This window comes from Rhinopithecus roxellana, chromosome 9 (assembly GCF_007565055.1).
Source record: "Rhinopithecus roxellana isolate Shanxi Qingling chromosome 9, ASM756505v1, whole genome shotgun sequence".
Classification (NCBI taxonomy): Eukaryota; Metazoa; Chordata; class Mammalia; order Primates; family Cercopithecidae; genus Rhinopithecus; species Rhinopithecus roxellana.
This window is the reverse complement of record NC_044557.1, coordinates 136971253-136986106: the sequence shown is the minus strand read 5'-3', so window position 1 is coordinate 136986106 and position 14854 is coordinate 136971253. Positions and strand designations below refer to the sequence as shown.

Below are 14854 nucleotides of genomic sequence, written 5' to 3'. Positions count from 1 at the left end.
GGTACCACGTGAGGACAGCATTATACCCCACCTCTGGCAGAAGGATGCCTGTGCTGCTTTAAGGACCAGGCCACTGTTCCTGCCCAGCCTTTTCCACTGATGGGCATTGAGATTGAGTACAGGTGGACTCACCTCCTTTCTGTCTGTCATGTTCCACACAGGTTCCCGAGGAAATGAGCCGATGTCGTAATTCCTATACTGAACAAGAGCTGAAGCCCCTCACTCTGGAGGCACTCGGGCACCTGGGAAATGATGACTCAGCTGACTACCAACACTTCCTCCAGGACTGTGTGGATGGCCTGTTTAAAGAAGTCAAAGAGAAGTTTAAAGGCTGGGTCAGCTACTCCACTTCGGAGCAGGCTGAGCTGTCCTATAAGAAGGTAAGGCTTCACCCTGTTGTCGGCTAGTTGAGTCCAGGCGTCGAGGCTTGGGTCCATCAGAGATAACATGCTTTGCCAACTAATCTCTCTGGGGATCTGTAGCCCACACCCTCCCTTGTAGATCTGGGCACCTGGGTGAGTCAGATTCCCCTGGCGAGAGTGGAAACTGGGCAAAGGAAGAGTAATTTTCATCCCGTGTAACACTTGGGAGAGGATTTCAACTATTTCTAATGAAGTCCTTTGGTTCTACAGAATCACACTAGACTTCCCTAGAATGTTTTGCTAATGGCATTGAGCTGTGGAACATCCTATGACACGCTTTGATTTTTCCATAATTTGGTCAGAAACCCTTTGCACTCTTCTCTGTTGTTAGTTAGTGTTCTCTTGGCCCTTTAATGAGCAGGGATCCTTAGGGTGAAATTAATTCCAGTTAGGACTAGTAAACCTCTTGACGGCAGAGGCATCTTGTAAGGCTCAGCAGGATAGGTCCATCAGAGGTATATGTTGATGCCGCCTCTACCGTCTTGAAAATAAATAAACAATGGGAGTAGGCTGGGTGGCCTTGCAGGCTTTGGAAATGAGTGCAAATGATTGATTTTTTGTTTTTATTTTTTATTTTTTGAGATGGAGTCTTGCTCTGTCGCCCAAGCTGGAGTGCAGTGGTGCCATACCTTCTCACTGCAACGTCTGCCTCCCGGGTTCAAGCGTTTCTCCTGCCTCAGCCTCCCAAGTAACTGGGACTGCAGGCACCCGCCACCATGCCTGGCTAATTTTTGTATTTTTAGTAGAAAAGATGGGGTTTCACCATATTGGCCAGGCTGGTCTCGAACTCCTGACCTTGTGATCTGCTCATCTTCGCCTCCCAAAGTGCTGGGATTATAGGCATGAGCCACCACACCCGGCCAATGACTGATATTTCTTTTTTTTTTTTTTTTTTTTTTTTTTTTTTTTTTTGAGACGAAGTCTTGCTCTGTCACCCAGACTGGAGTGCAGTGGCCAGATCTCAGCTCACTGCAAGCTCCGCCTCCCGGGTTTACGCCATTCTCCTGCCTCAGCCTCCGGAGTAGCTGGGACTACAGGCGCCCGCCACCTCGCCCGGCTAGATTTTTGTATTTTTTTAGTAGAGACGGGGTTTCACCGTGTTAGCCAGGATGGTCTTGATCTCCTGACCTCGTGATCCGCCCGTCTCGGCCTCCCAAAGTGCTGGGATTACAGGCTTGAGCCACCGCGCCCAGCCTGACTGATATTTCTTTATTGCATGCACCCTGATACAGGTCCCAGAAAAACAAAACAAATGTCATAATTTGTTTTGTTTTGTTTTGTTTTGAGATAGAGTTTCATTCTTATCACCCAGGCTGGAGTGCAGTAGTGTGATCTCAGCTCACTGCAAAAGCCGCCTCGTAGGTTTGAGTGATTCTCCTTCCTCAGCCTCCCGAGTACTTGCACTTACAGGTGCCTGCCACCACGCCTGGCTAATTTTCATATTTATAGTAGAGACAGGGTTACACCATGTTGGCCAGGCTGGTCTTGAACTCCTGACCTCAGATGATCCACCCGCCTCAGCCTCCCAAAGTGCTGGGATTATAGAAATAAGCCACAGCACCCAGCCCAAATGTCATAATTTTGACCAGAGTTGACAACAGCTTTTGTTCACTTTCTGGCTTGCTCTTAAAGCCAGGGATAGCAGTCTATTCAAATCACAGATTTTTTTAGCCCCCCAATATTTATATATTGATTATATTGTTTATATTATTTATATAATCAATTAACATTGATTATATGTGACTAAAATTGTTAGTCTAACTAACAATTTGACTTCAAAAACTAGGTGTGTACGGATTGCCTTGGCACTGAGAAACATATCCTCTTTCTAGGTGAGTGAAGGACCCCCTCTGAGGCTTTGGAGGTCAACCATTGAAGTCCCTGCTGTGCCAGAGGAAATCTTAAAGCGCCTACTTAAAGAACAGCACCTCTGGGATGTAGACCTGTTGGATTCAAAAGTGATTGAAATTCTGGACAGCCAAACTGAAATTTACCAGTATGTCCAAAACAGTATGGCACCTCATCCTGCTCGAGACTACGTTGTTTTAAGGTGAGCACTTCCAAATTGTTTTTTTGTGACAAGGATGACCCCATATATGAACCAAGCCTATATGTCACTGATCTTACAAGACGGTATAATTATTTAAAGTAGAGGCCAGGCATATGATGGCTCACACCTTTAATCCCAGCACTTTGGGAGGCCAAGACAGGAGGATCACTTGAGGCCAGGAGTTCAAGACCAGCCCAGGCAATATAGCAAGACCCTATATCCGCAAAAAATTTTTAAAAATTAGCTGGATGTTGTGATGCGTGCCTGTAGTCTTAGCTACTCGGGAGGCTGAGGCAGGAGGATCCCTTGAGCCGGGAGTTTGAGGCTGCAGTGAGCTGTGAGTATGCCACTGTACCGCAGCCTGGGCAACAGACCAAGACCTTGTTTCTAAATAAACAAAACAAAACGTATGCCTCCAGAAAAGTAGTGAACACCTTCAAATACAGAAAACAGATCTACATTTATTCTAGCAATGTGTTCCTCACTGAGAATGGTTTGAAGTCCTTGGTAACTGAGCTCGGAAAGAGAGGCGCCTTCAAATGAATACACTCATTGGTAGCAGATTTTTGCCCCTTTTAGGATAGATTTGCTTGTCAGAAACAGCTAGTGAATGAATAAGCCAGGAAATAACATTTGAGTCCCAAGGGAGATGTGGTTAAGGCTGATTTATGTGTAATTCATAAATTATCTTGAGATATTACTGAAAGAAGAATTCCAAAAATCTTTGAGGAAATGTCACGTTGGAAGTCCAGACCTTTTCAAATAGCCGGTGCTCCTTTAGGTGTCTGTGTTCCAAAACATTTGTGAAATAGGAAAAAATGGTTTTAAGCTACACTTCAGATTGGCTCTTTTTTCAAAGAGGAGACTGTCTGAGCACATAAACCCTCTGTAACAGCGGCTCTGTACAGAGTTCCTCATTCGGGAGTCCTTGTATAGTGTCTTCGTGCATATAATGCTGCTGTAACAGAATGTCACAGACTGGGCAATTTAGAATGAACAGATATTTATTTGGCTCATGGTTCTAAAGGCTGGGAAGTCCAAGATCAAGGAGTTGCATCTGGTTGTTTGTTTGTTTGTTTGTTTGATTTGGGGACATGGTTTCATTCTGTCACCCATGCTAGGGTACAGTGGCACGTTCATGGCTCACTGAAGCCTTCACCTCCCAAGCTCAAGCAATCCTCCCCCCTCAGCCTCCCAAGTAGTTGGGACTGCAGGCATGTGCCACCACACCTGGCTAACTTGTTGATTGTTTCTGGTGGAGACATGGTTTCACCATATTGTCCAGGCTGGTCTCAAACTCCTGGGCTCAAGCGATCCTCCTACCTCAACCTCTCAAAGTGCCGGGATTACAGGCATGAACCACCATGCCCAGCCTAGTGAGGGTCTTCTTACTGTGTCCTCCCATAGTGGAAGGGCAAAGAGAGGGCAAGGGAGAGCAAAAGAGAAAATGTGTAGCTTTAAGCCATTTTTATTTATATATTATTTATATATTTATTTATTTTGAGATAGAGGGTCTCACTTTGTTGCCCAAGTTTGAGTACAGTGGCATGATTACAGCTTAAGCAATCCTACCACCTCAGACCCCCGAGTAGCTGGGATTCCAGGGGCACACCACCATGCCTGGCTAATATTTTTTATTTTTAGTAGAGATGAGGTCTCACTATGTTGCCCAGGCTGGTCTTGAACTCCTGATCTCAAGCAATCCTCCCTCCCCAGCTTCCCAAAGTGCTGGGATTAAAGGTGTGAGCCACGGTACCCAGCCTCAAGCTCTTATAATTGGCATTAATCCAGCTCCCATTAGGCCCCACCTCCCAACACTGTTGTATTGGGGATTCAGTTTCCAGCACACGCTTTTTGGGGAACACATGTACACCATAGCAAATAGTTTAGAGGATGCCATTTACCTAGGCCTGGGTCACACAGCACAGCCACTGAGCCTGACCCGTCACCCCACTGCAAATAGTGAAGAGTGAAGCACGATTTTAAACTTGGCTTCTATGAAATTGCATCATTTCCGCCTCTGGTTTTCTCTACAGAACCTGGAGGACTAATTTACCCAAAGGAGCCTGTGCCCTTTTATTAACCTCCGTGGATCACGATCGGGCTCCTGTGGTGGGTGTGAGGGTGAATGTACTCTTGTCCAGGTATTTGATTGAACCCTGTGGGCCAGGAAAATCCAAACTCACCTACATGTGCAGAGCTGACTTAAGGTATGTTCTGATTCTGATTTTTTTTATATGGTGAGTGTCATGAAGGAAATTCAGACTTTTTGTCTAAAGCAAAGAATGCCTTAAATGAACACATCATTGTTTCCTGGTGACTTCATGAAGAGTGGTGTTTATAAAGTAGCATTTCACGTTTGTTGGTCTTCCAGCAACCACTTCCGAATTTGGATCCCTTAGAAAATGTAGTTCTAAAGCAAAGCAAATATGGTAGCTCGGCCATGAATTCAAAGCCACAGGAAATGATAGATTTTATGCATTTGAACTAGCAAACAGTTGTTTCTCATTTTATTTCCCTGCTTTCTAACTTAAATGATTCATCTGCTTTTCTTTCTTTTCTCTGATAGGGGCCACATGCCAGAGTGGTACACAAAATCTTTTGGACATTTGTGTGCAGCTGAAGTTGTAAAGATCCGGGATTCCTTCAGTAACCAGAACACTGAAACCAAAGACACCAAATCTAGGTGATCACTGAAGCAAAGTAACCGCTTCCACCACCAGGGTGTTTGTTTCTAGAACCTTTGCCAGTCCTTGAAGAATGGGTTCTGTGTCTAATCCTGAAACAAAGAAAACTACGTGCTGGAGTGTAGGAATTGACTATAGCAATTTGATACATTTTTAAAGCTGCTTCCTGTTTGTTGAGGGTCTGTATTCATAGACCTTGACTGGAATATGTAAGACTGTGCAAAAAAAAATGTATTTGTATTCTTATTCAAATTGCTTCTGAGAAGCAAAACTCTTTAAATACATTATGGAAGATAATGAAGATACTTCATTCTCTCGTGATACCAGTGTATGCGTACCTGTGTCGCTTTATTTGCAGTGTGTTGAGGGACTGGTGTATCCACTGGAATAGCTGGTACTCTTTGACGTGTTTTCTCACCAAGATGAGCAAAGAAAGGTTTGCACAGAGGAGTGTGAATGTGTGTTTGTTGCTGGTTGAATGGCAATAGATGTCTAAGATGGATTCAGTGTCTGGCACACTGAGACACCTCCAAGAAGGAGATTGATGTGTCAGGTTCAGTTTAACCTGGAATATCTGACTACCCGTGAATCCACCCAGAAAGGGGGCCCAACACCCTTGTCCGTTTATGCCTTGTTTTTTTTTTTCCATGTTACTAAGCGTATTCCTTCTCCACCAACCTCTTTTGTACTTTGATTGTAATAGATTGGCTCTGACACTCATTTCAAATGCAGTTTATTTTTAGACCTGATTGCAAATAGTGATGTAGTTTTAACCAGTATGGATTAGTTCAGGGATGAACTGCTCCCTCCGGCCTTACTGACTGTGATCCACAGGGTTTTGTTTTGTTTAAGTTGAGATGTAAAAACTGAACATGATAACACTTACTCTTAAATCAAGCATCAAAACGTTTTCCCTACTAGAATTCTTTGCATTTTTGTGTTTGTAACAGAAACGCTTTAAGACACTATATTTGGGAATATAGGAAACTGTGTGGCCCAAGGAAATCCCTGTAAATTTAACCCGCCTACGAAAGGCTTTTTCCCCGCCTTTGGTTGTTAACAGCATTCCTGAAAGCCACATGTGTTTATTAATTGGGTTTGTTGTTATCAATAGGTTTTCTGGTTTTATGACTTTTTGTCTTATTTTATTTTTCCTACAGTTCTTTCTTTTTCTTCCTTTAGAATGCCCTTGAAATATATTTAAGTGGTGATGAAAAATAGGAATCATAGTAAAAAACAACAACAAGAAAACCAACTCAAACCAGTGAAGTTTTTTAGAAGGATGGTCTTTATTCAGGTTTTACTGTAATGGTAAGGATTGACTCAAGAGACAGTATTAGTAAATTTATTTTGTATGGATCAAAAGTGAATAATGTATGAATGAGAGTTGTAAGAAGGATTTTTATTTTGTTATAATTTAGTTACCATTTTCAGTGTTATTTCAAAGGTTCTTTGAAGAATTTCGGGGCAGGGGGTCAGATTAAAGTTTTAAAATTTGAGTATTTTGGATATCAGTGTTCCTCATGAAGATATACTTGGATATTCAATTTTGATGGCTTCCAGATTTGTAAGATTGTATGTTGTGTATACCATTCTATTAAGAAACATGTCCACTGTGCTTTCAAACATAGATAAAGCATGATAAAGATTATTATTTAAGATATACTTGTATTTATACCTCAGATATTCTTTTGGGTTTTGTACCTCAAGGCTTTTTTCTCCTTATTGTAAATACACTTTACGTGAATACAGTCTAAGTGAAGAAAATAAATAAAAGGAAGAGGTTTATAACTTGCTCTATATCTGTACAGAATATAATCAATAAGTGCACTATTAAATGTTTAAAGTAAGGGAAAAGTCTGGTCTGCCTTCCTTAATATTGCATCTCACTCCCGCCCTTAAAACCACACATTGCAAAGCATAGCATTTTAGCATCAGCTACAATCAAAAGAGCGATTTGCTGAAGGAAAAATCGGACTGCAAATCATTCCAAGGCCAAACTGCAACTGAGCCACCCACTCCCAACAGGAAACCCTGGTGAAGGTTCAGGAAGCACAGAGATTCTCTCCAAACAAAGGTCCAGTTAGGAAACGACGCTGAGAGGATGACGAGAACGTGCAACAGCAGAAAGATGCTGGCAAGCAGAGTCAGGCTCGCCGATGAATGCCACAAAAAAAGGTCTCTTTCCCACTATTTAATTTGACAAGAGAAAAATTTGAAGGATATGAACATTTTCAAGAACTCTGCTGAGGTCAATTAGAGCGCCATCACAACTTATTTGTGTGACTAATTGTCTAGATTGTAAGCTCTTTGAGGGCAGGGCTCGTCTCCTACACATCTTTATAATCCCCTGCAGCAGCTTTCAGTATTTTGTACCTGTAGGCACCTAATAAATTTATTATTTGCTAAACTGAACTGATTGGATTAGCTTGTTATTGCAAAGGGAAGAGCATCTAGGATCCCGATCATCTTAAAGCCTCCTTTTCATTCATTGCTGATTTTCAGATGACAGAGACTGGAAATTGTCCAACTTCATGGGATCTTAAGTTTTAAACTGAAAACGGCAAATTATTTAACCTGATGGAGTCTTAAATTTAAACTGATGAAGGTGACATAGATTATATAGATACTATGGCTACTGATTTTAAACAGGTTGTGATGGCATTTTAACAAATCACATGTCTCACAATGTGATGTCTATCTTAGAAGAGGTTGTATTTCAACAAATATTTACTTTGGGCATAGAAAAAGGTCGGGGGTGGGTGGACCCTAACCTTACCATAACTTGTCTTGTTTTTTGTTTTGTGGTTTGTTTGTTTTTGAGACAGCGCCTCACTCTGTTGCCCAGGCTGGAGTGCAATGGTATGATCAATGCTCACTGCAGCCTTGACCTCTTCGGCTTAAGCAATCCTCCCAACTCAGCTTCTCAAATAGCTGGGACTGCAGGGGCGTACCACCACACCCAGCTAATTATTGTAATTTTTGTAGCAATGGGGTTTCACCATGTTGCCCAAGCTGGTCTCAAACTCCTGGACTCAAGCGATCCCCCGTCTCGGCCTCCCAAAGTCCTGGGATTACAGACATTAGCCACCATGTCCAGCCTTCCCCTTATCATTTTTTAAAAGACACACACATACACACATCAGGGAAGTTTTTTTTACTTGGCTCTTCAGACCTGGTTTGTTCAAAGCGGTATAAAATAAAGATCAAAATGTCTTAGACCTGAATACCTAATACTTTAGTTATTTGAAGAGATCAGGAGTCGTTGGTTCCTAATAGTTTACAAGGTTACCAAGGTGGGAGTAGCCACCCTCGCCCCCACTGTGGGTTTAGATTGCTCTTGTCACACCACCTACTACGTGCTTAATGCATTTTGTCAGTTTTTCACTAGCTATGTACCCCACACTGGAGATCAAGCTGTGAGCAAGGTCGGCATCACTCTGCCCTTGCAGAATTAAAATCTGTCCTCACAGATTTTAAAATAGAAATGTCAGTGCCGCGTGGTGAACACGAGGACAGTTTCCTACGCACTCAGGAGGAGAAGCGAAGGGCTTAACAAAGCTCAAGGTAATTGCTTTACACACTCCAAGCATCCTATCTACCAATTTAATGGAATAAGTTGGGCAAATCTAACAACATTACATGATTCTTTAAGAAGTTTGTTTTTCAGGGCTGTGGAGACAACTGAAATTTTTGAAAAGTAAGATCTAAAGAAAAATGAAGGAAGACAATCCGATATAGGTATTTTCCAGCACTACTAGGTAGGGGAGTGCAGAAAGAGGGGTGATAGGGGTGTGGGGGATTTTACAGCTGCATTCATGTGTCTTTACAGCACTTTTATCCTCTTTTCATATGCTTACTTAAGCCTCACATGCACCCCCTGAAGCCTATGTGTCCTTACCACTCTATAGTCAGAATATGACTTAGAGCAGGTGTCCCCAACCCCCAGACTACAGACAGGTACCTGTCCCTGGCCTGTTAGGCCACACAGCAGGAGGCGAGCAACAGGCCAGTTAGCATTACTTCCTGCCTGAGCTCCACCTCCTGTGGGATGGGCGGCATTAGAATCTCATAGGAGGGTGAACCCTATTGTGAACTGCACATGCAAGGGATCTAGGCTCCACACTGCCTGGGATCTGATGATCTGAGGTGGAACAGTTTCATCCCAAAAATCATTCCCCAACCTCTTCTGTGGAAAAATGGTCTTCTACGAAACCGGTGCCTGGTGCCAAAAAGTTTGGGGAGCACTGGCTTCAAGAGTTAGTGACTAATTAAAGCCCCCAGACCCAGAAGAACGAGAACTGTGATTCCAGCTCACATCCACGTTCCTCACACCATCTGCCCTTTGCTGATCGCTCCCTAATTTGGAGGCAATTTCTCAGCAAACCAATCCACCATGGCTGCAGGATTAGAATCAGGAAGAACTAGGAACATGCAAGTCCACAACAAAATAGCTTCTGTGAATGGAAAATAGAAACTTGGGACACCAATTCACTCTGCCGAAAGAAAACAATTAAGCTGAGAGCTGATCATGCAAGAAACTGCCTTTTTCTGTTGTTCCTAAGCAGATACCTATAGATAAAAGGTTAAATATCTGTGGAGATAGCTACTCTATATTCACATTACCTTATGTGAAGTGCCCATTTACTGAGCACCAGACAAAGATATAATTGACTATTCCCCTACCTGCTCTTTAAAAAAAAAAAAAAAAAAAGACAGAGTCCCACTTTGTCACCCAGGATGGAGTGCAATGGCACAATCTTGGCTCACTGCAACCTCCACCTTCCGGGTTCCAGAGATTCTCCTGCCTCAGCCTCCTGAGTAGCTGGGACTACAGGTGGACGCCACCATGCCCGGCTAATTTTTGTATTTTTAGTAGAGACGGGGTTTCACTATGTTGGCCAGGCTGGTCTCGAACTCCTGACTTCAAGTGATCCACCTGCCTCGACCTCCCAAACTGCTGAGATTACAGGCATGAGCCACCATGCCCAGCCCCCTACCTGCTCCTTTTCTCTTGCAACTGGTGGATTTAGTAATACCCTCCCTTTTTCCCCCTCCAACCAGCTTTTCCCCTTTAAATACTGAAGCCTCAAAATCATCTTTGTAGAAATTCAAATACCTGTCTTCCAGGCATTGGCCTTAACCTTGGCAAAATAAACATCTACATTGATTGAGACCTGTCTCAGATACTTATTGGTTTATGCCACCTTAGTCAGAGTCCCAAGGAAATTCTGTCACCCTATTACTGAGATGACAGGAGAATTTAAATCAGTGAAGATAAGTAGGAGGAGAAAGTTTCATTTCAGGTTGATAGTTGAAAGAATTTGTAGTTCTGTCTAGCAAATCAAATATATGATTTGAAATGTACAGACTCCGCTTTTCCTCCTTGTGACACATAGAACTTGATTCTCCCCTTGTGCAAGAACAGAACAGTTAACGACAAATGTGGTCTGATCACAGCCCACCCATTCCCTCTTATCATGCATTTCTTAGTGAGTACACAGGAACATCACTGACAGGCTTCTTAACTTGCAACCCAGGACCAGAATATGTCTTGTGACTCTTTCTGCAACGCTTCATAACGCCCTCCCCACCACACAAGAATATCAGGAAGTGCTACGGAGGTATTTGTGAAGGTGCTTTGAAAAGCAAGGGTTATTAAGCTGTAAGGGAGCACTCAGGAAAGCAAAGTGGAACCGAGCCCAGCTGCTTTCCCTCCCCTGCCCGCTGAAGCATACATTAATGACTCTAAAGCAGAAATCCCAAACAATGAGATCATGGCATGCATGTCATCTTGGTGTTCCATCAGGATGCAATTTGCCTAAGGAATTTAAATTCCATTTGCCTAAGGAATGCAAATTATAACAAATCTTAAAAAGCCTGTGGCAGGAAAAGCTCAGGTAGGTCTGCACAGTTGCAATGAGTTTGGGCCCATTCTCTAGGGGATGGTGAGACTTGCAGGCAGGGAGTTTGCTAAATCATGTTGGTAGCTGTAGCCCAAAGTAATTATCTTTGCTGTGTATACACAGCTCCCATGATAACAGCTGGCTTGTCTGTCCGGACTCAAGACTGTGTTGACACCTATAGTAATAAACACCTTTCTGTACAAAATTTTCAACCATTGAATTTTTTTTTTAAGGGGAGGGGAGTTCAGGGCTAAAAGTGTTACAACTCATAAGGGCTTCTCATTTCCTTTTCTCTCTCTCTCTCTTTTTTTTTTTTTTTTTTTTTTTTTTGAGATGGAGTCTCACTCACTCTGTCACCCAGGCTGGAGTGCAGTGGCATGAACTAGGCTCACTGTAACTTCCTTCTGGGTTCAAGAGATTCTCCTGCCTCAACCTCCCAAGTAGTGGGATTACAGGTGTGCACCACCATACCCGGCTAATTTTTGCATTTTTAGTAGAGATGAAGTTTCACCGTGTTGGTCAGGCTGGTCTCAAAGTCTTGACCTCATGTGATCCGCTCACCTTAGCCTACCAAAGTGCTGAGATTACAGGTATGAGCCACCGCGCCCAGCCTTTTTCCTATTAAGATACAAAACGGTGGCCGGGAGCGGTGGCTCACGCCTATAATCCCAGCTCTCTGGGAGGCCGAGGCAGACAGATCACGAGGTCAAGAGACCGAGACCATCCTGGCCAACATGATGAAACCCCCATCTCTACTAAAAATACAAAAATTAGCAGGGCGTGGTGGCGGGCTCCTGTAGTCCCAGCTGCTCCGCAGGCTGAAGCAGGAGAATCACTTGGACCCGGGAAGGTGGAGGTTGCAGTGAACCAAGATCATGCCACTGCACTCCAGCCTGGTGACAGAGTGAGATTCTGTCAAAAAATCTCAAATAAATAAATAAATAAATAAATACAAAACACTGCAGAAAGGAAAAACCTTACTCTTCTTATGACTCTGAGAATGGCACTCACCAACCATGCTAAGTGATGTGTTTCTGCAAAAACAGTCTGATTTACAAGGAGGTCATTTCAAAAGCTTTTGGGATTACAGGCACTTTTAAAATACAAATGTGTTAGGCCCAAGTCTGAATGGACACGCTGTGAGCTACCATTTATTATAATATTATAATGCACCGGGTAAGAGAATATATGCTTTATATACAGTTAATATCTCATTTCAATTTCATAGTACCAAGCATGGTGGCTCACACCTTGTAATCCCAGCACTCCGGGAGGCTGAGGCAGGTGGATGGTTCTAGAGTAGGAGTTTGAGACCAGCCTGGGCAACATGGCAAAACCCCATCTCTACAAAAAGTACAAAAAATTAGCTGGGCATGGTGGCCCGCCTGGAGTCCCAGCTACTCTGGAGGCCGAAGTTGGAGGATTGCTGGAGCCCAAAAAGTGAAGGCTGCAGTGATCATGCCACTGCACTCCAGCCTGGGTGACAGAGTGAGACCCTGTCTCAAAAAAATAATAAATAAGTAAATTTCATAGCAGCCTTTTGAGGGAGAGAACTTATTAGCCTCATTTTACAGATGGAAAAGTTTAAAGAGATAGGAAAGCTTGAAGAAATATAGTAGCTACATAATATTTACAAATGGACTCAATAAATTTTAGGGCAGTACTTAGAACATTCTGCCATGCTGGAGATGTTCCTTATCTGCCCTGTCTAATATGGTGGTCGCTAGCACATGTGGCTGCAGCTAGTGTAACTGGGGAGTTGAATGCTTAACTTTATTTAATCTTTTATTAATTTAAATTTAAATAGCCTCATGTGGCTAGTGGCTACTGTATTTGTATAATGCAGATGCTATTTCAAAGATCTAAGAATATTTCCAAGCAATCTAAACCCTATCGCTCTCTTGGCCTATATAATAATGCTCTTAAAAAAGAAATAGGATGGGTGTGGTAGCTCACGCCTGTATCCCAATATGTTGGGAGATGGAGGAAGGAGGATCACTTAAGCCTAAGAGATCTAGACCAGCCTGGGCAACATAGGGAGATCCCATCTCTATGGCAAAAAAGTTAAAAATTAGCTGGGCATGGTGGTTCACATCTGTAGTCCCATCTACTTGGGAGGCTAAGGTGGGAGGATCGCTTGAGCCCAGGAGTTTGAGGCCGCAGTGAGCTAGGATCCCACCACTGCACTTCGGCCTGGGCAACAAGTAAGACCCCATCTCAAAAAAAAAAAAAAAAAAGAAAAGAAAAAGAAGAAAGAAAGAGAGTGGAGATGAGGAAGGAAGGAAGGAAGGAAGGAGGAAGGAAGGAAGGAAGGAGACGGAAGCGGAGGGAGGGAGGAGGGAAGGAAGGAAGGAAGGAAGGAAGGAAGGAAGGAAGGAAGGAAGGAATGAAGGAATGAAGACAGACGAAAGAAGAAAGAAAGAGAGAGAGAGAAAGAAAGAGAGAGAGAGAGAAGAATAAAGAGAGAAAGAAAGAAAGAAAGAAGAAGAAAGCACGTCAAAGAAAGAAAAAAGAAAAGCCAAGACCTAAGCAAGACCTAGCAATTGAAGCACGCGAACGCAACAGCCAGAGAAGAAAGAAAAGAGAAAGAGAGAAAGAAAATAAAAGGAATGAATAGAAATACAGTAATATTTGTAAAAACCTAACTGGCCATATTTCAGGTCAGATAACATCAACTCAGCATTCTGAGTTTAGCCACAAGACTAAAACGGCATCTCCACCACCTATGGCCAGCCTCCACATTTCTCAAGCCAGAGTTGGATAACCTCTTTTGTTTGCTGCTAGGGAATCTACACATCTCCACACTAGAGATAAAGACGCAGCTGATCCTAAAAGAATGCCTAATAATTCAGACTATTCTTGGCTCGCTGCAGCTCTCACAGACATTGCTGTTCCAGCAACCACAGCTGTCATTTTGTGGTCTGTTCCTGTCTGTTCCTGTTATTTTGTGTGTCTGTTCCCTTGTCTCTGGTATCGTGACTTCTTTTCATGTTAGTAAGACTGGCCATTCAACAGCAGCATTCAGAGCCCAGAGTCAGCTTTGATGGAAGGAGTCCCTGATCCAGGTTTGATAAGAGAGGTCTGCACCCAAAAGTCAGCAGTAACAATTCTGAGCCAAAGATCCATCTTCCTTAGTGGTTTCTAGACTTTCGCCTCCAAAGGATCTTTGTTATGTTCCTTAACCTGCTCCACCTTTTCCACAGTTTTCAAATATTTCTCATATTACACAGTATAATTGTTCGAGGAAGTAATGTATTCATTTTCTTATTTTCAGTGTATACACGTATTATTTATAACTGTTAATCAAGGTTGGAGGCCTCTCAGAAAGAAATGTGAAATAACTTTTATTGGCACACAGTTTGAGTACTCTCCATGAAAAGCAGTTTTCTAAGGTTTTTAAAACTGAAGGCTGTGGGATCTTAAAATCAAAACAATTGAATTCATGGATGTAGTAGGATTGTTACCAAAAGCTGGGAAGGGTAGTGGGGAAAAATGTATATGGTTAACAGGTACAAAACAAAATAGAAGCAATGAATAAGACCCACTATTTGATAGCACAACAGGGTGACTATAATCAATAATAACATAACTGTGCATTTTAAAATAACCTAAAGAGTGTAATTGGATTGTCTGTAACACAAAGGATAAATGCTTGAGGGGACGGACACCCCATTCGCTACGATGTGATTATTTTACATTACATGTCTGCCTCAAAGCATCTCCTGTATTCTGTAACTATATACACCTACTATGTACTCACAAAAATTAAAAATTAAAAACTTTTTTTTT

General features: G+C 42.7%; 1 protein-coding gene across 6 annotated transcripts in view; it reads left to right on the top strand.

The window, feature by feature from the left end:
• DLC1 (DLC1 Rho GTPase activating protein) overlaps positions 1-7574 on the top strand; it is a 450692-nt gene extending 443118 nt beyond the window's left edge. For all 6 annotated transcript variants that reach the window (XM_010375802.2, XM_030937755.1, XM_010375804.2 and 3 more), the window contains 4 exons: positions 162-380; positions 2255-2472; positions 4509-4682; positions 5042-7574. In XM_010375802.2, coding sequence (XP_010374104.2) covers positions 162-380; positions 2255-2472; positions 4509-4682; positions 5042-5162 — 732 coding nt within the window. In that variant the 3' untranslated portion in view covers positions 5163-7574. The remainder of the gene's footprint in view (positions 1-161; positions 381-2254; positions 2473-4508; positions 4683-5041) is intronic.
• The last annotated feature ends 7280 nt before the right edge of the window (positions 7575-14854 follow it).